This window comes from Mustela erminea, chromosome 10, assembly GCF_009829155.1.
Source record: "Mustela erminea isolate mMusErm1 chromosome 10, mMusErm1.Pri, whole genome shotgun sequence".
Classification (NCBI taxonomy): Eukaryota; Metazoa; Chordata; class Mammalia; order Carnivora; family Mustelidae; genus Mustela; species Mustela erminea.
This window is the reverse complement of record NC_045623.1, coordinates 104,485,040-104,511,014: the sequence shown is the minus strand read 5'-3', so window position 1 is coordinate 104,511,014 and position 25,975 is coordinate 104,485,040. Positions and strand designations below refer to the sequence as shown.

The 25,975-nt window shown below is 41.2% G+C and overlaps 1 protein-coding gene across 1 annotated transcript; it reads right to left on the bottom strand.

The window, feature by feature from the left end:
* Positions 1-4,015: 4,015 nt before the first annotated feature.
* On the bottom strand, positions 4,016-25,708 carry TNFRSF9 (TNF receptor superfamily member 9). The gene is made up of 9 exons (XM_032361432.1): positions 24,984-25,708; positions 17,670-17,781; positions 16,813-16,982; positions 15,968-16,075; positions 15,397-15,534; positions 14,894-14,960; positions 12,634-12,764; positions 11,981-12,115; positions 4,016-4,924 (listed from the first exon to the last, which is right to left on the bottom strand). The coding sequence occupies exons 3-9, from the start codon at positions 16,925-16,927 to the stop codon at positions 4,836-4,838; spliced, it is 783 nt and encodes a 260-aa protein (XP_032217323.1). The 5' UTR covers positions 16,928-16,982; positions 17,670-17,781; positions 24,984-25,708; the 3' UTR covers positions 4,016-4,835.
* Between the last annotated feature and the right edge of the window lie 267 nt (positions 25,709-25,975).

Genomic DNA, 25,975 nt, shown 5'->3' with positions numbered 1-25,975 from the left:
GAAAGGTTTCAATGACAATTCATTTGAAATACAGCTATCAGAATCTATATTGACAAAAAAAAAAAAAAAAAGTAGCCTTCATTTTTATGTAACTAAAATGTTGGGAGCAAGAAATGCCAAACTCTTAATCTTTCACATACCCAGGCACTAAAGTCTGTTTCCATGGTTTACAAAGAATGGCATGTTATTTCATGATTAAGCCTTTATGATTTGATGTTGCCATAGTAATATGAAGTTTTTTTAATAAGCTTTTTTCTAAGATATTCTTTTTTTCTGTGAAAATAATAGCTTTGGGTTTTACTTTAGAGCCCTTTTTAAAAAATGTAATGACCAGTTTCCCCACCCCAACACACACAGACCACATTTAACTCGCCCAAGCTGAGGTCCATGGGTACTTCTCACCCACAAATGGAAAGCTCTGCTCTGCACAGAAGAAAGAAACCCATTCTAGCAGCCATGTGCCCCTCATATCAAAAGTTTCCATCAGAATGATATCTTCCACCAGACAAGAAAATAAAAATTTGTTTCAGAAGTAACCTAAGCTTGCCTTTAAGCATTTAGAAAACTGTTTCCAATTTGTACATCCCAAAATATGCTCACTTATTTTTGTAAAAACTCATATCTATAAAACTTATCAGATTCCTAAATTAATCCCTAAAAGGGATCATATTATTGTGTCTTGATTTTTTTCTTTGTTATCTGTCACTTAGGGGGAAAATGACTCATACCCCACGTCTCTGTGTTTTTTCCTTTTAAGTTTCATACATTATACCAAAATATACTATGACAAAGTATTGTACAGTCTATGTAATAAACACAGAATAAACTGGACTTTCTATGGTTCTAATCTGGGACAGATGAGTTATCAAGGGTGACCCGAGATGGTAGAGCATGACCAATCCCTTTGTGTATGTGGGTAATGGACCACAGAGAATTTTACACCAAATGTCCAAAGCTGCAGGGAAATCCATGTTGGAATCTATACCCCAGCCTTGTTCTTGGTGGCACTGGAAATCCACAAGATCCCAAGAGTAATGAAGGTACTTTATTTGAATTAAAACAAATTTTTTTCTGAGCACATTTGGTGTATGAAGTAATTACTTCAAATTACACCAAATCATTAAAAAAAAATTGCATCCTTTAAAGAAGGGAGGAAAACCGAAATACCTATTATTACATTAGATTTCTTTCAGGCAGTAATTTTCTTGGATTGTGGCTGAAGTTCAGATCCAAGTCAAAGATGATAGAACCATGGGCTGACTCATCAACAAATTACTCTTTTCTCCCCCAGAAAAATCATTTGGTAAAAGTCAACATGTATTTGTGATTTTAAAATATCCTCTTCACAAACCAGGAGCAGAAGGGAACTTAACCTGCTCAATTGTGTTTTTTTTAAATTCCTGAAAGTATCCTCGAGCCATAAGATGGAAAAGATCATCACATTGTACTGCAAGACCCAGCACGGAGTCAAGCAGAAAAGACATAAAAGACAAAGGATCAGAAAAGGAAGAAACTGGGGCACCTAGGTAGCTCAGTCATTAAGCGTCTGTCTTTGGCTCAGGTCATGATCCCAGAGTCCTGGGGATTGAGCCCCGCATACAGGTTCCCTGCTAGGCGGGAAGCCTGCTTCTCCCTCTCCTACTCCTCATGCTGTCTTCCCTCTCTTGCTGTGTGTGTGTCTCTCTCTCTGTCAGAAAAATAAATAAAATCTTTAAAAAAGAAGGAAGGAAGGAAGAAAGAAAGGGAAAAAAGGAAGAAACTATTTTTATAGCAAGTAATATGATTGTCTGAACAGAAAACCCAAAAGAATCTACATATGTAGTATCAGAAATAATAAGAAAGCTGAGCAAGGAGACTGGCTATAAACTAATATAAACAAATCAACTACATCTTTATACTCTGGCAACAAACAAAACCACCTAAAAATCAAACAGCAGCACCTAGTTGGCTCAATCGGTAGAGCAAACAACTCTTGATCTCAAGGTTGTGCGTTCAAGCCCCATGTTGGGCACGGAGCCCCCTTTAAAAAAATAAAAATAATAATAAATAAAATTATAAAATAAGAAGCCAACACAAAGCAAGCTACCTAGAAATAAATCTAATAAATGATATACAGAGTTTCTGCCCAGAAAAACTTTATGAAACTTTGTGCGATGTTAAATTAAATACTTGTCCTACCAGGTATCGAGAGCTTTTATAAACCTTCTGTGACAAAGACAGTGTGGTATTTGCATGGGGACAGACCCCTTGACCGATGGAACAGAACAGAGAGCCCAGGAACAGATGCAAGAACATGTGGAAATGGTTTAGGACAGAGGCGGCGATGCAGATCCAAGGGAAAAAGATGGACCATGGAATGAAGGGCATCAGGTCACAGAACTCATAGTTGGACTATGACCTCAACAACAAATGCAGGAGACAGTTCTTGATAGATTAGACTTAAATAGACACTTAAAACTCCCAGAATAAAAGGTGAGAAAGTATCTTTAGGGTACTGGGGCAGGGAGGGGCTTCTTTAATCAGGAGTCCAAAAAATGTTAACTATATAAGAAATGAGCTGTACATTTGACCAAATTAAGGTAAGAATTTTTTTGCTTATTACTCAAAAGACTGAAAAAGCCACAATGCAAAAGAGAAAAAGGTTACAAACAAAGCAGATATTTGTAATATATACAAGTGACCCAAAATTATTATCTAGATTTTGTGAAGAACTATGACCCAATAAGAAAAAGACAACCACGGTTTTTAAAATTCCACAGGACACACACACATAGGAGCATTCATATCAACATTGTCTATAATTGCAAAAAAACCCAGAAACAACTCAAATGTCCTTTGGTTCAGGATGGATCGATAAATTATGGTGTATTTGTGGGAGACTTGAGTGGCTCAGTGGGTTAAGCCTCTGCCTTTGGCTCAGGTCATGATCCCAGGGTCCTGGGATTGAGCCCCTCATCAGGCTTTCTGCTCAGCAGGGAGCCTGCTTCCCCTTCTCTCTCTGCCTGCTTCTCTGCCTACTTGTGATCTCTATCTGTCAAATAAATAAATAAAACTTTTTAAAAAAATTATGATATATTTATAAAATCATACAATCATCAAAAAGAATGCATTCTAGTTATATACAATAACATGAATGAGTCTTTATAAATAGAATTTTGAGAGACTAAAGCAAGTTACATGCAACATAATACCATTTTCATAAGGCTCAAAAACAAGCAAAACTAAATAACATAGTTTTGGGGTACTTAAATATATGAGCAATGATTTTTTTTTTTTAAAGCAAGGGAATGGATTGAAGGGACATTCCTGAGGAAGGTGCCTGGGGGCCAGGTGGGGATGTAGGCAGATGAGGGAGGAAAACAACACACAGATGGATGCTCTGACCTTGACTCTGACCCTATGAAAGGTCAGATGTTAAACACTTTAGACTTCCTGGGCCTTACAGTCTCTTATCTATACTCAACTCTGCTGTTGTAATGCAAAAGCGACCTGAGTGTGACTGTGCGTTCTAATAAAACTTTATTTATGGACTCTGAAATTTGAATTTACATACTTTTTCATGTCATGAGATACTAGTCTTCTTTTGATTTGTTTTTTACTATTTAAACATGTAAAAATCATTTTTAGCTCATAAGCCATACAGAGACCCATGACCGCTCAAATTCGGCCTGTGGGAGTTTGATGCACCAGATATTATTTTTAATGTTCTTAAGAATTAAAAACACATAAGCCAAATCTCAAAACTGGGAAAAACAGATGAAGAGGATTAAGAGACACAAACTTCTAATTATAAAATAAATAGGGGCGCCTGGGTGGCTCAGTGGGTTAAGCCGCTGCCTTCGGCTCAGGTCATGATCTCAGGGTCCTGGGATCGAGTCCCGCATCGGGCTCTCTGCTCAGCAGGGAGACTGCTTCCCTCTCTCTCTCTCTCTGCCTGCCTCTCCATCTACTTGTGATTTCTCTCTGTCAAAAAAAAAAAAAAAAAAAAAATCTTTAAAATAAATAATTCAGAGAGATGAAAAGTACAGCATCAGGAATATGGTCAGTAATACTGTAATAATGTCGTATGGTGACAGATGGGGACAGTACTTACTGTGGCAAGCTCTGAGTAATGTGCAGAATTGTGGAGCCACTATGTTGTACAATAGAAACTGATATAATGTGGTTTGTCAATTACACTTTGGTAATAAATAAAAAAAACTTTAAACAACAATAAAGAACCAAAACATAAGCTCTGGTTCAGAGAGGAGCAGTACAAAGCAGGAGATATGAAGATGGAGGTGACCACAAAATGTGCAAAAACATTGGAACTCTTTCTAAAACTCTTCCTCAACTTCTGAACTATTTTTCCCTTGACCTCAAATCTGGGCACTGTCAAAATATCCCCCCTCACATCAGTAGAGCTCATTGTGTTGAATATCTAAGCCAATGGAAAATTTGGTTGGGGGTATTTCTTGCATCTTATGGCTTTTTGTCATTTGTTCTATTAGCACTCAAAAAAATGGAATTGATTTTAGACTGTCATTTTAGCTAGACCATTGGCCTACATGATGTAATTTTAAGCATAATTCTCTTTGGATTTCAAAAACAAACTAGTGAAGCCTATTAAGCATTATCTAGAAAATGCCCCTTTCCCACCAACTCTGTCCCATACGTGTGCTAAAAGGGGTACATTTTTAAAGGCCAATCTGCTAACATTTTGAGGAAACTTAGGGGTAATCCTGAGTCTTATCTAGGATGGTGTCTTCAGTTTAGAAAGATACGATGGTGGGATCAATCATGTTTGTCCTGTGATTCTTCTCAAGACAGGCCCAGTGGAGGTTTGGATTCCTGATTTACAGCTCACAGTCTCCTTCTTCTTCCTCTGGAAATCGGCAACTACAGGCATCTTCCTCTTGGGCAGTTTGTACTGGTCTCATAAATGCTGAAAAGTAATTTAAAAGCAACTTATCTTTTGCTGTTTGTTTTAACCATTTTACATCCATTTTCTGACATCACAGTCACAGGACATCTCTAAGTTGCAACCATGCTCAACTCTAATTTGAGCAAGTTTATCAATAAGAGACATGATAGCAAGTAGGAACTTTTTCCCAGGATTATTTACAATTTCTTCTTACCATGTACTCTTACTTGTCCTGGAAAGCGGTTTTCTTTATTTTCTACGATGCCCAATCTTGAGCATGAATCACTATAGCACAAAATTAGTCATATCCCAAACATAACCATAGTTTCAATTCAGCAGTATGGATTTTAATCTTGAGGGTTACTCACATTACACACTAGACAGTTTCTTTTGAGTGAAATGCTTATGGCACCAAGATATTAAAGATACTCCCACTACTTCCATCTATCGACAATTAAAGAACTGATTTGTGTGTTGGCTTCCTGGTTTCCTTTCACATGTTAGTATGAAGTATTTGTGTTACTGTTGAACAATTTTTCATCTTTTTAAAAAATTATTTATTTATTTATTTATTTGTGAAAGAAAGTAGGGGAGAGAGAGAGAGTGTGTGTGTATGTGTGTGTGCGCGCGCGTGCAAGTGGGGCTGGGGGCAAGAGCAGAGGGAGAGGGATGAGCAAACTCTGTGCTGAGTGTGGAACCCAGTGCGGGCTCAATCTCAGGGCTCTGAGATCATGACCTGAACTGAAATTAAGAGTCGATGCTTAACTGACTGAGCCACCCAGCCCCAAGCAACTGCTCATCTTAAATAGATTTTTTTTATAGCCCAACAAAGCAAAAGGGCCTGCCTCAATATTACATGCTTCTTACTGTAAACAAAATAATCAAGGGGAGTAATATTACAAGAAGGCAACATGACTCCTTCATGAGAAGAACAACTAACAACTATTCAAGAAGAAGACATCCTGGCAGAATCCTAGAACATGGGGATGAGGGCTGCAGCAGCCCCACCTCAGCACTACAGAGACCAAGACAGACTGTATTAGGAAGTTAAGAGGAGCAATTACCATTGACCACATTGCCCCTCCTGCAGGCCAGTTCATCACCACACAGAGAGGTCTCCCTGAGCCTCTGGCTTCTCCAGTGGGAAAAGAGAACTCAAAGGGAACCACCAGCTTCTCCCAGCATGGGGGGTCCCTTTATGGGAGCGCCCAGTCTGATCTCACACCACAGGAAAGGTAGGGGAATATATAGTGCCCAACCACTAGGAATCTGACCATGGTGAAGGGAGAGGAGCTTGCAACAACCAGCACACAGATCTTGGCAGACTGAGTACATACTTGCAGTGTCCGAGGAGCAATCTCAACCAGAAGCTTTGTTTATCTTCAGAGCCAAGCTGAGGGCTCACCCTGACCAGGGAAGTTGATGGTGTGAAAATCTGCCTGCCTCAGACCCTCAAACAAGGAGTTTTGTCCACCATAGCTCCTGGTTTGCCCAATTCCAGGCAAGGAGCTGAATCACAACCCCACCTACTGTGTAGAATGTCTTCCAGCCCGTCTAACCAGAAGGGCTGGTGACAATTCCTGGAAGCCCAAATTCAATACCTGGTGAAAATATCTTTCAGGAATGAAGAAGAAATCAAGACATTCTCAGATGAAAACTTAAGAGAATTTGTCACCAGAAGGCCCACCCTAAAAGGATGGCTAAAGGAAAGTCTCTAAATAGAAGAGTAATGATAAAAGAAGGAATATTGGATCATCAGAAAAGAATAAAGAGAAAAGGAATGAACAAATATATGGGTAGATACAATAAACTTTCCTTCCCTTGAGTTTTCCAAATTATGTTTGACAGTTGAAACAAAAATTATAACAGTGTCTAATATGGTTCTCAAAGTATGTAGTGGTAATATTTAAGATAAGCATATTATAAATTGGAGGAGGTTAAAAGGATGCAAAAGGAGGTAATATTTTTATACTTTACTCAAAGTGTTACAATGTTTATACTAGTAGATGGATAAATTGTGTATAATAACTAGAGCATCCACTACAAGATTTATACAAAGAGATACACTCAAAAAAACTATAGGCAAATCAAAGTGGATTTCTAAAAAAATGTTCAGGTAATCCCAGGAATGCAGAGAAATGAAAACCAGAGAAAGCAAACAGAAAACAAAAAATAAAATGTATCTTAAGTCCTAAACGTATGGATAATTACATTAAATACACATGGCTTAAATATATCAGTTAAAGGGCAGAGATTAGTAGAGTGACTGATATAAGTTGTCTACAAGAAATTCACTCCAAGTATAAAATGGGGGCACCTGGGTGATTCAGTTGGTTAAGGGTCTGACTCTTGGTTTCTGTTCAGGTCATATCTCAGGGTCATGAGATCAAGCCCTGTGTCTGGATCTGCAATCAGTGTGGAGTCTGAGATTCTCTCTCTCCCTCTCCCTTTGCCCCTCCCTTCAGTCATGTGCATGCACTCTCACTCTCTCTCTCTTTCCTTCTCTCAAATAAAAAATAAAATCTTTATAAAAACATATAAAATGTAGTTAGGTTGAAAGCAAAGGAATGCGAAAAGATAAACCATGTATACACTAACTTTTTTTTAACGCAGGGCTATATTAATATAAGATAAAGTGGATTTCAGAGCAAAAAAAGTGATCAGCATGGAGAGGGAACTTTTATAATTTTAAAGAAGTCTCTTTACCCAGGAGACCAGGATTTACCTGGTATTTGGCAATACTGTGTGTACCTCAGAAAATCAAGCTGCAAAATAGATAAAGCTAAACCTGATAAAACTAAAAAGGAGAACACATAAGTCCACAATTATATTTGGAGAATTAAGTAAATAATAAGGGAATACTATGAATAACTTAAACACAGCTTAGAGGCAATGTGGACCAATTCCTTAAAAAAATACTATGAATAACTTAAACACAGCTTAGAGGCAATGTGGACCAATTCCTTAAAAAAAATGAACAATCACAACTCGCTCACTATGCATAACCTGAATAGTCCTGTAATTATTAAGGAAATTGATTTTGTAATTAAAAATCTCCAAAAAGGGCACCTGGGTGGCTCAGTGGGTTAAGCCGCTGCCTTCGGCTCAGGTCATGATCTCAGGGTCCTGGGATCGAGTCCCACATCGGGCTCTCTGCTCAGCAGGGAGCCTGCTTCCTCCTCTCTCTCTCTCTGCCTACTTGTAATCTCTCTCTGTCAAATAAATAAATAAAATCTTAAAAAAAAAAATCTCCAAAAAGAAAGTGTTTCGGTCCAGACAGTTTCACTAGAGAATTCTACCAACTATCTTAAGAAGAATTAATACCAGTCTACACAATCTCTTCCAGAAAATAGAGAAGGAACACATCCCAACTTATTTCAGGAAGCCAATATTACTCTGATACCAAAATGAGGCAAAGACAGTTCTAGAAAAGAAAACCACAGACTGCTATCCTTCATGAATATAGCTATAAAAATTCTTAACAAAATATTAGCTAACAGAATTAAGCAGTATATAAAAAGGATTATATACCATGATCAAGTGAAATTTAGTCCAGGGATGCAAGGCTGATTTAGTATTCAAAAATGAATCTATGTAATCCTCCATCTTAGGCTGATGAAGAGAAGTCACATGATCATATCAATTGATGCAGAAAAAGCATATGACAAAACTAAACACTCATTCATGATTTTACAAAAATATTAGAAAACTAGAAATAGAGGAAGGACTTCCTCAACCTGATAAAGAAGATCTACTAAAAACCCATAGCCTACAACATATTTACTGGTGAAAGACTGAATGCTTTTTCCCTAAGATTAGAAGCAAGGCAGGGATATTCAATCCCAGTCCTGTCGAATAAGGATATTCAATCTTATCCGACATAGTGCTGCAAGTTCTAGTCAGCACAGTAAGTGAAGAAAAAGAAATAAAAGAAATGCAGATTGGAAAGGAAACAATGAAAGTGTCTCTATTTACAGATGACATTATAGTCCATGTAAAATCCCAAAGAATTTACAACACACTCCTAGAACTAATAAGTAAGTTCAGCAAAATCACAGAATACAAGATCAATCTATGAACATCAGCTATACCCATAGAATAACAATGAATGGATGGAAACCAAAATTTAAGATAAAATACCACGTGGAATTTTTTTAAAAATGTATATGCTAAAGCCTAAATTTAACAAAATACGTACAGGGTTGGTGTGCTGAAAACCAGAAAATTCTGGTGAAAGAAATAAAAGAAAAAGAAATAAAAGAAATGTCTTTACTATGTTAAGACATAAATACTTAACACAGTAAAGACATAATTTCTTACCAAACTAATATACAGATTTACCACGGTTGCTATCAGACTCCCAGCTGACTTTTTATAGTTACAGATAAGATTATCCTAAAATTTATTTGGAAGTGCAAAGGAACTAGAATAGCTAAAACAATTTTGAAAAAGAAGAATGAAGTGGGAAAAAGCCTCCTACCCTCTACGTAATTTCAAGACCTGTTTTATGGCCACAGTAATCAAGACAGTGTGGTACCCGCAGAGAATAAACACCCAGATCAGTGGAACAAGAGGGAAAAACCAGCAATAACCCCCACACCAGTATAGCTAACTGTTTTTTGAGAAAGCCACAAAAACAATTCAATGAAGGAAGGATGGTGTTTTCAGCAAATGATGCCAGAACAACTGGACATCCATAGGAAAAAAAAAAAAAATTCTTGACCTACCTTTCACACCTTATGCAACACTTAGCTAAAACTAAACCACAGGTTCAAATGTAAAACATCTGGAGGATGACACAGGAGAAAATAAAAATCTTTGCGATCCAGGATTTGAAGAGTTCTCAGACATGACTCCATAAATGGGGAAAAAAACCCCACCTGGCAAATTGTACTTTACCAAAATTAAAACCTTTTTCTCTGCAGAAGACTCCATGAAGAGGAGGAAAAGTCGAGCTACAGAGTGGGCAGAAACGCAAACCACACACGTGCTGAAGGACTCATCTAGCAGGTACCAAGAATTCTCCAATGTCAATATAAAATAAACAAAAGTCTAATTAGAAAACAGACCAAAGACATGAAGGAACATTTCACTGGGGAAAACTCACAGGTGGAAGATAAGTACATGAGAGATGCCTGGGTGGCTCAGTGGGTTAAGCATCTGCCTTTAGCTCAGGTCATGACCTCTGGGTCCTGGGATCGAGCCCTGCATCAGGTTCCCTGCTTAGCAGATAGTCTGCTTCTCCCTCTCTCCCTCTGCCCCTGCTTGCGCTCTCTTGCTCTTTCTCTCAAATAAGTAAATAAAACCTTAAAAAAAAAAAAAAAAAACAAGTACGTGAAAAGATATTGTACCCTTAGGGGAAGGCAGATGACCAGAGTGGGCTATCACTGTATTCCTCTTCAAATGGCTGGGTAAGAAACTGTGGCGGTAGAAAATGCTGGCAAGGGTGAGGAGAAATGATGGCTCATAAGCCACTGGTGGAACGTTAAATGGTACAACTCCTCCAGAAAATAGTTTGGCAGTTTCTTAAAACAACAAACCACATGGCCCAGAAATTGCATTCCCGGGCATTTCTGTGAGCACTATGAAAACTTCAGTCCACACATAACCTCTACGTGATTATTCACAAAGGCTTGATATTCAACAGTTAAAAATTGGAAACAATCAAAATGTCCGTTAATTGGTGAATGTTCAAACAAACAGAAGTTGGTTCAACGATGCCTCAGAATGCTGATCAGTGGTAAAAAAGATAAAAAATAAAAGAAAATTTAAAAAAGAGCCCACTGTTGAAGCACATCATGCCTTGTGAGGATCTCGGTGGCATTAAGCTGAGTGAAAAAAGGCAATCTGAAAAGGGCACATGCTTATAATCAACTTATACATTGCATGCTTCTATTTATATAACATTCTCTAAGTGACAAAAGTGTAGAGATGGGGGGACACCTGAGTGGCCCAGTCACTTAAGCGTCTGCTTTCAGCTCAGGTCATGATCCCAGGGTCTTGGGATCGAGTTCTGCCTCGGGGTCCCTACTCAGTGGAGAGCCTGATTCTCCCTTTGCCTACCATTCCCCCTGCTTGTGCATTCTCTCTCTCAATGTCTCTGGCAAATAAATAAATAAGATCTTTTTTTTTTTTAAAGTGTAGAGATGGGGGCGCCTGGGTGGCTCAGTGGGTTAAGCCGCTGCCTTCAGCTCAGGTCATGATCCTAGGGTCCTAGGATCGAGTCCCACATCGGGCTCTCTGCCCAGCAGGGAGCCTGCTTCCTCCTCTCTCTCTCTCTCTCTCTCTGCCTGCCTCTCTGCCTACTTGTGATCTCTCTCTGTCAAATAAATAATAAAATCTTAAAAAAAAAAGTGTAGAGATGGAAAACAGACTTATGCTATCAGGAGGAACAGGGAGGGAGTGGATGTGACCACAGAGGACCAGCTGGAGGGGATCCTGGTGGGGAGAGAATACTTCTGTATTGGTTGTACTGGAGGTTATGCCAGTCTACACGTGCGATCAAATGACATACAGCTTGACACACACAACGTGCCAATGTCAACTGCCTGGTTTTCGTATTGTGCTCTAGTTCCAGAAGATGTACCCCCATGAACGACAACTGAGACTTTTCTGTACTGTCTCTACAACTTCCTGTAAAACCTGTAATTATTTCAAAATAGAAAGTTTTTTTTAATGGTCTAAAATATTTAAAAAATGCATTACGGCTTCATCACAACTCGCTAATTACTCCTCACCACTCTTGGCAAGGCATTTGTGTTGTAGGTGGGGGTGACGGACGATTCTTTAAATCAGAGATTTTGGTGAAAGCTGGGGGGGGTAACTGTTTTCCTGTACATTGTAGAATTTAAGCAGCACCTCCAACTCCTTTGACTAGATGCCCTCCACACCCCCAAGGTTGTGACCACCAAAACTGTCTCCAGACATTACCAAATGTCCCCTTGGTGACAAAACTGTCCCTCCTTGATAACCTCTGTGCTATACTAACCAAAAAAAAAAAAAAGAATCTTTTCCTTTCTACGGTGAAAAGTTTTGCCTCAAAAGAGCTCATATTGAATACGCTTATATTGGTCTTACGTTGTTTGAATAAATACATGAGTTTCTTTCTGCCACGTTTAAGGATCGAGAAACGGAGCACTAGAAACAACACCAGGAACAGCACAGCAGCCGATGTCAGTGCAAGGAAGAAGACGGTGATCTGCGGGGTATGACCTTTAAAAAGGAGCAAAAGGAGAAATGCATGCAGATATGTAGTTTTGCAAATATGCGTATATTTATAGTCACATTGGTAAATCCCTAATCACAAGGAGAAGTGGTGCCTTGGGCATCTCTAACCAGCTAACTTAATAAACTTCCCTGCATATAAGAAAACTTAAAAAAAAAACCCTAAATATTTTTTTCCAGAGGCGCACAAAAATTAAGTGACTTGGCCTCTCTAGAATATGGAAAATATGGGACTCTATAATCCCCTTAATCTGACATTATCAAAGGTGGAGTGTTTGTCTGCGTAGTTTCACCTTGTTCTGATTACTAACATGCGTCTCAGATTGCGTGACAAACACTTGAAAATATTTGATGGGTTTCTTGATGCCAGAATGAAAGAAGGAATGCATGCAGGAGGTGCCCGTTGCAGGCAGAGATGTGAGGCATCACAGTATTGGGGTGATATAAATTCCAATCAGAATAGCCATGATACATCCACTCTGGTTTGATAACAATGAACCAGCTACCTGGATCTCTTGCAGGGGCAGGCATGGTGGCAGAGGTTGTACCTGGAGAGAAGTCAGCCAACGCCGGTCCACATACTGCATCACTTTCCTTTGTCCCATTCACAAGTACCGACTTTCCATCCAAGGAACAGCTTAGACCGCCCAATGGAAAGAGTTCAAATAATTAATTTAGGTACAGGTCATTCTAATTAAAAATATTGACATTTTTCCACCCAAGAAAGTAGCCTAGTGGCAAAGATGTGTGGGTCTGGGTATAAAGATATTATGGAAAACATACACTTGGCAGGCTCGTTTCCTCCAGCTCTCACAGTTCCATAATTCACCCTATTTCACCTAACTAACTAGATTCTTCTTTCTTCCCAGGCTGGGGAACCCTGTCCCACAACTCTCCCCAGACTCTTTTGCCTGGCTAGTCTCTCACCCTCGATTTCTTTATAGATGGGTTTTTTTTTGTTTCAAATATTTTAAAATATTTTATTAATTTATTTGACAGAAAGAGAGGCAGGCAGAGAGGCAGGCAGAGAGAGACAGGGAAGCAGGCTCCCTGCTGAGCAGAGACCCCCCCCCCCCGATGTAGGGCTTCATCCCAGGATCCAGAGACCATGACCCGAGCTGAAGGCAGAGACTTAACCCACGGAGCCACCTAGGTGCCCCTCGCCCTTAATTTCTTAAGCATATTTGACCATATATGAAGTACAGACAACCTAGCATAAGGGTTGAGTTCCTAATCCTATGATGTGTTGGCATCAGACAGACGTGGGTTTGAGGCCGGGGTCTTTCCCTGTGCAGAATGACCATGGACAGGTTAAGAACATCTCTCTAAGCCTGTTTTCTCATCTGTAAGAGAAGGTGTATTTACTCCCAAGGACTCTTGTGAAAAGTAAATGAATGGTCCCAGGGACACACTTGCAGGGGCTGGGCTTTATGAACCCAGACCCACACATCCCAATAAATGGTAGCTATCATCACCATCACCACCACCACCATCCCCATTATCCCCCCCATCACCATCACTGATGCCACCACCATCATCACTGTCCTGTGTCTTTTCCCTCATCCTGTTACCTGATGCAAACTCACTCTTCCTCTGAAACAAGTTCAATCCCACTCTCCATGCAGACTCATTGACTTCTCTGAACTATTTGTGTTAAAAGACCTTAAAAAAAAAATTCCCAATCTGTACAAACCAATATTTCTGTAAAACCTAAGAATCTAAATGTAAAATAATAATCAAAATGATTTTCTAGTAAGAAAATCGAATGAAAAAAACAGAACGAAGGCATACAAAATACAAGCCCTCAATCTTTATGAGCTGACAGACACACATGACTCTGCCAGTTGCCTTACACATTTCTAAACGCTCACTCTCGGAGCGTGTCGTGTTCCTGCCGCAGGTACCACAAACTGTCGGCGTGCCAGCACCTGTTCTCAGACCACGCTCGGAGTAGCTCTGCTCCTGATCACACAGGTCAACAGGCCTATTTCCATGGATGCTGTTGGCTGTTTTACTTCTGTGATGGTCTTGTTTGCCCGAGTAGGTGTTGGGTTTTTGAGGGTAGAAAACATAGTTTACCCTTCTTGTATCACTCTCAGTGCTGGCCTTGCACCCTTGAAGGTGGGCTCAGTGATCAGTGAGGAAAAGCAAGAGGCAGCAAGGAGATTGGAAGGAAACATAACGGAACAGCTGGGGCAGACAGTAGCAAAGTTCCAGCAAATTTGAGCTAAGTGCTCTGGGCATTATTTCTGGAGAAAATGCTCACTCTGTGTATCCAAGTACTACAATCTCATACTGTTCACACGCTGCCTATTTGGTGTTCTATGCCTATACCTGATAGACTTAAGTAGGTGTCACATCCACATGGGACTGGAATTCATGACCCTGAGATCAAGAGTCACACGCTCCACCGACGGACACCAGCCAGAGCCCCAGGCAGATTTTTTTAAAACTTCAGTGATAACATTCGTTCTCTTTAAAAATGTTAACTCAGGGACACCTGGGTGGCTCAGTCAGTTAAGCATCTTCCCTCAACTCAGGTCATGATCCCAGGGTCCTGGGATTGAGGACCTAGTCAGGCTTCTTACTCAACAGAAAGCCTGCTTCTCCTTCTGCCTTCCATTCTCCCTGCTTGTGCTCTCTCTCTCTCTCTCTCTCTGACAAATAAACAAATCTTAAAAAAAAAACTTCATAAAAAATAGATATATAAACCAAAAAGGCTAACCCAGATTCTCTATTTTGAAAGCAAAAGGAAATTATATATACTTTGTCCAGGGTTGACAGCTGCCATGTTTCTGATCATTAAATGTCCCAAAGCGACAGTCTTTACAACCTGCATAAAAATTAAAGCAACAATTAAAAAGGGGAATATTTTTAAAATTTCATAACTTTTCCTGTGATGAACATAATCACACAATAATAAAGTCATTAAAATACAATCGCCACAGTCTGTTCAACAATACCTCTGGAAACAAAACCCGAAGATAACTAAAGTTGTTGTTCTAATTGTACATAGACGATTGTGTATAAATGTATGAAATGTATGAAAATGCATGATCCTGGTGAATAACAAATGTTGTGGTTTCAAATTATTTCCATTGATCAAAAAATAATTTTGTAAATATATGCTTGAGTCAGTGGTTCACTGCATGTTACTTTAAGGTTCTACTCATCTATGTGTTACTTTATAGTCAAAGGACCGAGACCTAAACTAATGACGTATGTCTAGATAAGCAGACTTGCCCTAGATTGAAGAAGAGCAAACCTACCTTCCTTGGCTAATTCTTGACCTTGTTTACAATCTGGTTCACACATGGCACATCCTGTCCCCAAGCAGTGGAATCCTGAGATGCACTCACATTCTGCATTGCTGATGGGGGAACACATCTTCTTGGTCCTGAAAACACCTACAAAATTTCCCAAGTTATATTACACTTGACCTCTGACTCCAGGAAGCAAATTGATGTTCTGCAGTAAAAACCATGCTAAAAAAAAAAGAAAGAAAAAAAAGAAAAACAATCCTCCCCCGCAAAAACCATGCTCACTCCTACAATGTTCTTGTTGACCTTAAAGTATAAAGTTCATTTTTAAATCTCTATAGAAGACATTTTTATATTTTCCTAATTAAATGCTTCTTTCTCATCAAATGAGTGTGTCCTCTAATATTTAAAAGGTCAATCTACAGATTATTGCTTTTACAGCAGATTATTTTACTGGACCTGCCTTGTGACGGAGGAATCTGTTAACACTTAACATTCTCCAGAGAGGTCAACACACTAGGGAACAAAAACCTGTCATTCTAACACATGTCTGGATCAACATACATCTTTTAAATCATACCTTCACACCGCCTGCATATGACACAGGACTTTTGTCCACTGGTGCTGGAGAAACTATTTGGAGGACAAGGAATGCAGATCTGACCCTCGCTTTTCCCACAGAAAGTCCCTAAGAAGGTAGATAATAGGTATACTGTTTGACAATGCACAGCCATCGCCCAAAGCATTCTGAAGTTCACAAGAAAACTAGAGTAAGAAACAATGATTAGTTTCTAGGTGGCACAGTGATACACTTTATTTTGATTGACTTTTATAATTATAATTACACTTCTGCAAGATTTCCCTTAGCATAGCCACAGAATTATAAATAACAAAGTATAGATATTGCAATAAACCAAAAGAAAGAAAACTGTTTCCTTTAACTATTGAACAAAAATGAATTTCTCTTCACTGATCCAGGAGATCCCTATGATGGGATTCAGGAGATCAGCACCCTTCATCAGGATACTAAAATGTACATGTGTCTGCTTCTCCCCACTCTATGAAGCCCCCTGCCCCTTCTTAATCCCTGCTGTGCTCCCCAAGCTGAGTACAGGTCCTTACAGATTAGGCTGACATTTACTGAGGTCTTGCCCTGTGCCATGCACTGCTCAGAACCTAGCATAGGATCCTCCCAGCAGAGCTATAAGATAGGTTCTTTCATTATCCCCAGATCCCAAAGCTGGGGCACAGGGAATTAAGTGACACGGCCACATTCACACAGCCAAGATGCAGCATGCAAGAAATATTTGTAAATGAATGAATAAAAAAAAAATCAAAACATAACTTAGTAACCCTGACTACTAGACTACCTGAACCATGAGTTCAACAGAACAGATCAAACACACATGTTCATTTGATTCTTACCAGCTGGGCATTTACTACAGGAATCCTGTATTGATCTTGTCCTCTCAAAATTCATGACCAATAATACAGCAGCCACTATGTTGTAATAGCCACTGCCCATGGTGAAATCTTGCATAGATATGATACGACCAAAGAAGATTCCAAGGGTAGCTGGTTTCACAAACACCGGTCTGCAAAAGGTAAAAATTTCCAAGAATGAGGTGGTTTCTCCTTTTAGGATTATCTACATTTCAACCATTACCTATGCCATCCACATGATAACTCGGGGATTTTCAGAAATAATTAATGATGGGAGATTATGGAAAAGCTGGCAAATTCATGGACAGTTCTATGATAAGACAAACCAGACTACACACATAGCTTTGTGCAAGTTTACCAAAATCTAAGCATGCACTCTCCAACATGTTTTGCCAAAATGGAGAAATAACAATAACAAGAATTTCTGGGGACTTTCATAGACACTTAGCATTTCTTCCAGATTTCAACAATGCCAGCTGTTTGCTGGCTCTGAGATAGGGTTCTTCAAATGACAATCCGTCAGTCCTATCTAACAGTTTAGCTCCGTGGGGAGATATCTCATGACTCTTTCCCCGTTGTCACAACAACATGTGAACATTTCAACATTGTTAAAATGCTGAAGCACTACTCTGCTCAACTCGTGATCACATTTTCTTAATTGGCATATATTTGCCTATTTTGAGATTTGAAGCTCATATAGTAACAGAACTAAGAAGTAAGAAATCTCCTTAGGCCAGGTGCTTGATCTTTATTTAATAGACTATGGAATAAAACTTATTAGAAATTAGAAGGGCAAAAAGCTTAGACATGGAGAAACGGAATAAAGCGTCTGTCCTTACCCCAACTCCGTTCCCCCGACTGGCCCAAATGGACAAACCTTGAGGTCTCAGGGCTGGTGAAGAACTTTCCACTCCTTCAACTTCAGAGCAGTGAGGTTGTGCCTCTCCTTCTCTGCAAGTCAAACACAGGGGTTTGGTGACTCAGCTGGGGGCGGGGCCTCATGGGAAATCCCCAACGCGACTCTGTGAGGTCGCTCATTTGATGTTTGCTGACCCCAAAATCCCCAGAGCCCTCACCATCCCTTGATAATGGCTCTTAAAAACCATTTCTTGGAAGCAGCTATGTACTATTAGGATATCTCTCAGATGACTTCGGGACCGGGATGTTGTCATTAAAGACCTTGTGAAAGTCTTTCATGCGTCCTATACATATTTGAGATTTGAGGGATGAAATCCACTTCTAAAGAAATGTCAGTACTTTGCCGTACCCTACCCCCTGCCCTATAATAATATGATGCTCGAGCCATAATCGCTGAGGCTGCTGATGTACCAGGCATCACTCTAATAAGCACTTAAATGAATACTATCCTCAAAAGAACCCCAGGAGTTGACGTTATCATTATCATTAGAGTAGCATGATGCAAATGAGAACATTGTGCCTATGAATCTAGCCAGATAATCAGCAGGATGGGGAGCGGGGATTGGAACCCAGGGCAACCAGAGCTCTACTGAGCTCCTTGCTCTGTGGGTGAGATGGGGAAGAAGAAAGGAGAAATGAAGAGAAGTGGAGACAAGGAAGACATAGAACTTATATGGCGGATGGCTTTGGATAAAGTTGAGATCTACGAGGGTTTGTTGTTGTTGTTGTTTTAATTAAAAAAAAACCATTGTTTCAATTTAAAAAGGTCGGGGGAGAAAAGGAGCACCTGGCTGGGCCAGTTGGAAGGGTATGCGATGCTTGATCTCGGGGTCCTGAGTTCAAGCCCCATGTAAAGTGTAGAGATTGCTTAAGTAAACAAATAAAAACTTAAAAAAATTGAAAAGGAAGAAGAAGAGGAAGAGGAGTGCAGGAGAACGAGAGGAAGGAGGGGTGGAGAGGAGGAGGGAGGAAGAGGAGGAAGATGCTCTAGGGACACTAAGATGAACCTGTCCAGCATTGGGAGGCTAGGGCATCCTTAGGAAGACAACCAGGGAAACTATAACAAGAGTGGTTTCAACTAAATCAGGTGGCTTTCCATTAGGAGCCAAACAGAAAAGACCTATTTTCTCCCAGGAGACACTCTAGGGCTTAGTGTCAAATTGGGGAGGAAAAGAGGGGAGGAGGGAGCTAATGTTTATCAAACACTTGCTCTGCGGTGAGCACTTTACATGTTTCCACAACCCCTATCATACCGCCACCCTTCTTAGAAACTTGCAGTGGCTCCCTGTTGTCCACTAAAGGAAACCTAGATCCTATAGCCCACTATCCAGACTACTGGGACCTCACCAGAAGTCACCTTTAAAAAAATTAAGAAATAACTCACACGACATTAATTTTACAATTTTAAAGTGCTTGTTTCACAGAATTCGCTGATATTCATTATGTTGTACAACTATCATCAGGATATCATTCCAGAACATTTTCATCACTTCCCAGAGATAACCATGAGCAGCCACTCCCCACTGCACCCCAACCTTGACCCTGGTAACCACAAGTTTGCTTTTTGTCTCTGTGAATTTACCTGCTCTGGACATTCCCCATCCATAGACTCATCCAAAAGACACCTGGCACGTAGGTCTCAAGAAAACGGTAATTCTTATTACAAGACTTACTGCTTTAAAATTTTCCTTCCTTAGCTCCCAGGCTGGTGATCAGTAAGGGAACCAGAGCAAGTAGCCAAAGAGAAGGAAAATGCTTGGGTTGTCCACAGAACTTATTCCCAAATTCTGAGAGTCCTCGGAGACTCACTTTACCTGTGATAATTATGGGATCTCCTCCACTGGTTTCAGGAGAATTGGCCCCAAGTAGGAGTTTTCATACCATAAAAAAATGACATTGCTGATCACCTAACACTTTCAAAGTCACCCCTCTAACCAAAGTGCCTCCTCATTTACATGTGGTCCTCTGTTTAACTTTGCCGTGTGACATTTAACTGGACTCTATTTTCATTTAACTAAATGTTACTAATGTTACTTACTAATCTACCTTTTGGATAGTCTGTGGGCGGAGACAATACCTCCTCTGAAAGTGACTGACGTCTGTCATTTCCCAGCACAGTAATTAACTCACTTTTTCAGGCAGGGCTAGCGACATAAAAGTCTTTACTGAGAGGAAAGATTCTCAAGATTAGTTCACCCGCCTGTGTTACACAAAGTCAACTGCTTCACAGTCTGCTGAAGGCTATGCACAGTTCCATTCAAGGGTTTAAGGAGTTGTATACTGTTCATTTAACATACTCTTGTTTGATAAAATCATCACAGGAAGCTAAGGCAAATTTTGTAGTTAACCTGAGGCACGTGCTATCCACAGTAACCAAAGGTAAGCGTGGCTCTTGGTCTATGGCCTAGAAACACATGGTGATAGCATGTCTGTACTGGGCTGTGGCCTCGGAGTGGCAGGTACGGTGTGAGCCCCAGAGTGCTGCAGCTGGGAAAGGCAAATTAGTTAGCCACATCCTTGGAGTATAATAGATTCTCATATAATCTACTGTTTTTGCAATACCTGGGATGTAACAGATTCTCATGTAACCTATTATGTTGCAAGAATTTTACGGCAAGTAGAGTTTCCAGAAGTCCCAAGTGTCCATCTTCTTGATCTTATTAATGTTCCTGTTTGCGGTTCTGGGAGTTCTTGTGGATTAGCGTGGAATTCATAACAGTTGCACATGAAGTCTGAGGATTCCCTTTGCAATATTTATTCATATTACTTTTAAATATGTATATGCAGAGCAAGTAACATAAGAACTGCAGGGTTGGGAGCACCTGTACAGTCTGTACAGAATGTGACTCTTAATCTTGGGGTCATGAGTTCAAGTCCATGTTGGGTGCAGAGATCATTTAAATAAATAAACAAGTAGGGGCACCTAGATTGCTCAGTCACTTGAGTGCCTGACTCTTGATGTCGGCTCAGGTCATGATCTCAAGGTCGTGAGAATGAGCTGCGTGTTGGGCTCCATGCTGAGTGTGGAGCCTGCTTGCAATTCTCTCTCCCTCTCCCCCTACCCACCCTCGCCCCACTCACATGCTTTCTCTCAAAAAAAAAAAAAAATTAACGAAACTTAATTACATTTCAAAAATAAAAAGCCTCAGATACATTGAAATAATTTTGGCTATTAGATGTTTATCAATTATCTTTTTTTATTTTAATAGATAATTTTAAAGCTTTTAATAGAATAGCTTTTTAAAAACAAACATGAAAAATAATTTTATTTGAAAAAATTCTTATTTACATTTACATTTTACATTGCATGCATATAAATTCTGTATGCTTTGAGTACAATTATATGGTTTTTTACTCTTTTATCAGCCCTGTTGACAAGACACAAATTATGTGAATTTCTCAATTACAAAAATGAAATAAAGGCAAGAAAAAAGAAAATTTTATAGAGCAAATACATAAAACTTATGAATTATCTGTCTTTACCACCCATTTAAACATTCCCAGACCATCCAAGTCCATTCAGTTAACTGCAATAATTAAATTCAGTTATCATTGGCATTTTCCCAACGTTGTGACATAAAAACAATTACTATTGTTATTTTGAAGACATCTCTGTTGGAGTAGAAAAACAGAACACATTTAACACATCTTTAGCTTGATTTGCCACTGTTAAATATTCAGACATATGGTATGTGAGCTCTATTTCTACTCCTGCTCCAGACTCCACAAGTGTTAGCAAAAGCATGGAGAGGCCCGTGGCAGGCATTCAAGAAACCTTTATTGAATGAATAAATGAATGAGGACATGAATGCATGAGTTTGTTAACTCCAGTCTCATAGCCCGCCTACCTCCTCATGCCCTAACCTTTTCTTTCTCTCTCTCCCTTGGGAAATCATTCTGGCATGTGTACCCTTCCCTTCCTTGGGTCTCCCATGAGATGCTTTTCTGCCGATGGCTGACATTTGCAGAGTGCTTACTCCCTGTGAGGCATTATCCTACATGCTTACATCATTTTCCCAATTATACCTTCCAATAGCCTTTGTCCTTACTTTACAGATGAGAAAACTGGGACAGAGACAAGCTGGGTAACCTGTCCAGTGTCACCGGGCTGGTAAGGAGCAGAGAAAGGGTTCACCTCACTGGGTGGCTCTGGAGTTCATGCTCTTGACAAGGATTCTTAACCTTTTTTTGTGCGCGGTGTCTCTTCATCCTGTGATCTCTGTCTGTGCTTACCCCTCACCGGATAATGTTCTTAAGTTTGTAAAATACAATACAAAGGATTACATAGGAAACTAAGTGTTTTGAAATCTACTCACGAAATACTTAAAAGGCCAACTTGCAATGTGGTACTATGTGGACTTCGTCATTAACACACACCTGTCACAATTTCAGATTAACCATGAGTCATAATTTCAAATTAATCATGAGTGTAAATGGTATTTTGGATATGTGCAATAACTGTAACGTGATATGAAAATAACTGATTTCCACTGGTGTGATATCATAGATACCATGCCTCTGGCTATGCTCTGTTGATTTTTAAATTCAAGATTGAAGGAAATGCTAGATTTCTGCTGGAAGTTAGTGAAAATAAAAGAACTAATTTTTCCCATCCAAGTTCACAGACCCCTGAATTTTATCAGTGCCCCTTGGTCTTCCGCGGACCCCGGGATCACAAACCCCGTACCTAGCCTCCTTGCAGCCTTTCATATCTTGCGTTGAGACGGATATACTGAGTGCTTAGTTTTAGATCTGGGAACCTGCTTAGTCTTCAGTTCATTCTTCTTTTGAATCCTTACGTGGATCTTGTCACCACAGCTTAAGGCAAGAGCTCATCCATCCATGCGACTTGTATCCCTCATCATCCCCATCAAGATTGCATGTGCTTACGGTCTATCGCTTTCTCTCTTCCTCTCCTATGGGCCCTTCCCCAATGAATTTAAACAGATTGTGACCATGACAAATGTTTTCTAGTACTTGATAATAGCCAACACTTACGGTTGCTTCCTGCATTTCAGACGTTGCACTTGGCATACTATTCAGCCTCTTAGCAATTCTACAAGGCAAGAACTACTGTTACTCTTCCAGTGTTGAAGCTGGAAGAAATTCAAGTGACCAAGCCAAGTGTCAATGGAAGCCTTGGAGTGTCCACTACGGGCCACTGTTGTAACTTCATCTCTGTTAATGCCTTTCACCCTCAGAATAACCCTGTGAAGTTATCCCCATTGTATAGGTGGGGGACGAGGCATGAGGGTCCGCGGATCTGTTCAGGATCATCCGGCTAGCACGGGGCAGAGCTGGGCTTAGACACTGACAGGCTGGAATCAGGACAGCGTATCTGCTCGGCACACCAACAGCCACAGTTAGGCAAAGAAGCCAGGGCCGGAACCCCAGCTGTTTTCACTCCAACATTGGAGTCATGACTAACTCGGGAGCTACTCGTTCCTGTGAATGAATAAAAAAGCTCTGTTGACTCAGCAGCGGAGCCTGAGACTGCCGATGTCGTGGTTTGAGAGCTGAGTCGGAAACCACATTTGAGCTCATCTATGTGAATGATTGCCAATAAACTGACAGTCGATTTCAACTTTGAGAAAGATGAAGAGTGCAATCAGTAGTAGCCACTTTCTGGAGGAAGCTAGATTGACTTCTAAAAATCTAAGAGCATGTAACCAAAAATTATTAAGTACACAAGTGTTCTATATTTAAAATCCCACTGAAGATCGCTGCCACAGGCCACTTAGGGGGAAGTGTTCTTTGGGCTGCAAGTGACAACTGTGATAAAAAAAAAAAAATCATCACAACATGCAAAGTTGTCTTGAAGCCTATGACTTTCTGCTGAAAGCCAGCTTCTGCCTGTGGCCACTCTCCCTAGCATTCACCTTAGCTCTGGGGAAGGATAGTGGGTTTTTTGTTTGTTTTTGTTTGTTTGTTTTGTTTTGTTTTTTAACGGATAGTGTTTTTATAATGAACAAATACACAAATATATCCAATTATTTCACAAACTCAACTAACATATAAGTTTTCTTTTTCTTCCAAATCAAAAGCAAGACATCAGAAGACGGATTTTGTTTCCTTCTGAACTTTTTTTCTTTAAGATTTTATTTATTTATTCATTGGACAGACAGAGAGAGAAAGAGAGCGCACAAGCAGGCAGAACAGCAGGCGGAAGTAGAGGGAGAAGCAGGCTCCCCGCTGAGCAGGGAGCCTGACCCCTGGACCCTGGGATCATAACACAAGCCGAAGGCAGACACTCAACCAACTGAGGCACCCAGGCATCCCCTCTATCTGAACTTTTCAATGGTGATTGCTATTCTCTACCAAATAACTCCAGTCACATGTCAATCCATTTCATCCTTGAAAATCTGTGTCCTTTTCTTCCAGATTTCCATTACAATGGCAGACTGCTGCATAAACCATCGGTTTTCATGGAGATATTATTTCAGTTAAATGCCACCGCACTAAGTAAGTGTTCTAACGGACACACATGTAAGTTGCGAACACCAGTATGTGCCTAGGAGGTCTATTCCACTCTAGCAATTTCCAAGTCTTGATGTTACTAACATTACATTATTCTCTCTCCCTTATCCAATCAATAAATTCGATTCATGAGCATTTACTGAATGTCTGGTGCAAGCGTGCACAGGATTTGACCTGTCACTTCTCCCACTTCGCGTCCTTCCACTCCCCTCCAGGGTGCCTGCCCTGCTGTTCTTTGATGGAGGGAGCACACACCGGCTCCAGGGCCCTTCTCTGCTGCTCTCTCATGGTCTCACTTTCCAGATGACTTGTCCCCTCGTCTAACCTAGGTTTCCTCCTCTCCCTGTTCCTCTCCAACTCCTTTCAGCCCTCTACTTTCCTTGATTGTACATATCAGCACATGACACACAGTTATCGCCACATTCGCTTATTGTTTTGTCCTACTCTCAGGGAGGTGGGCGCGGTCGGAGAGGACGGGGTTTTTCACTGTTTCCCCAGCTCCCTGGGCCGCGCTGGGCACATGACAGGCACTCAAAGCTTTTTGAATGAGTTCTGCTGTCTTGTGAGGTGTAGCTAGGTAAGGCCCCATGCCAACAGCCTTCACACCCTAGAGAGGGAGGAAGTTCGCACAAATAACTATGATAAGGCCGCCCAGCCTTACAGGTACTGTAACAGGAGAACAAAGTACTATGGGAATACTTTATAGGGTCTCCTGGATCGCTCTGCACTGCAGCTGGGTTTTGCAAAATGGAAAATACCTTGAAAGGCTTGTAGGGACGCAGATGCATTCCAGTTAGAGGGAACTGCTTTGTGCCAGAGCACGGAGGAGACAAAGCACAGGGTACCTTCTGTACCAGGAACAAAAAGAAAATGAGTGAGGGAGAGTAAGAGATTAAGAATGTGGAAGAGAAGGAACCCCAGTGTGGAGGGAGAGGGACTGGAACATCGCTGCATACGTTGACTACAATCCCTTGCTTAGGGAGGCGCTGCCGAAGCCGGCAGGTCCACAGCACCCGGCAGCCACGCCCAAGGTTGCCGGGAACAGTTTTCACCGTGGGTGCAGCCCCAGCTTAACACTACGTGCAGTAAGGGGGATACAGGCTACAGCCAAAGGGCAGCAGCAAGGACTCAGAACGTTCTGCTAGATTAGGACGTCACGACGACCTCACCGAACTGCGGGCATTACTATTCACACTTCGCAAATGAAAGGTGTTTTTAACGCTTCTGACAACCCTATATCGAAATCCCTATCAGACCCTAACCCGTAAGGATGGCAGTGAACAGCAGAGCAGGGCGCGGTGCTCCACAAAGAGCCAGGGAGAGATGGGAGCGGACGGGGCCCACGGCACGGCCGCGTTTCCGACGCGGGGCTCCGCAGCCTCTCCAGAGAGCCGCCGCTGGGCGACCGGCCACCCGCACGCAGCGGCGCTCCCGGGCGCGGGAACCTGCGCGCCGGTCACCCGCCGCCACCGAACCCAATCTGGGATGCGGGGGCGGGAAGGGCCGACTTCCTGCCCCGCCTACGCTAGCCGCAATCTCGCCCGGAAGTTCGAGGGGTCGCCGAGGAGTGACGGCGACCTCGCCGCGGCCGGGAGGCCGTTGGGATACTTCCGGCCGGCAGGGCCGACCGAGGCGGGCCGCCGCAGGCTCGAGCGCGCCGCACGGGTGGCTGGGAACGCGCGCTGCCCCGCCCCCTGCGGCGCGGCTCGGCCAATCCCGGGCGCCGCCGGCGACCGCCGGCCCCGGCCGC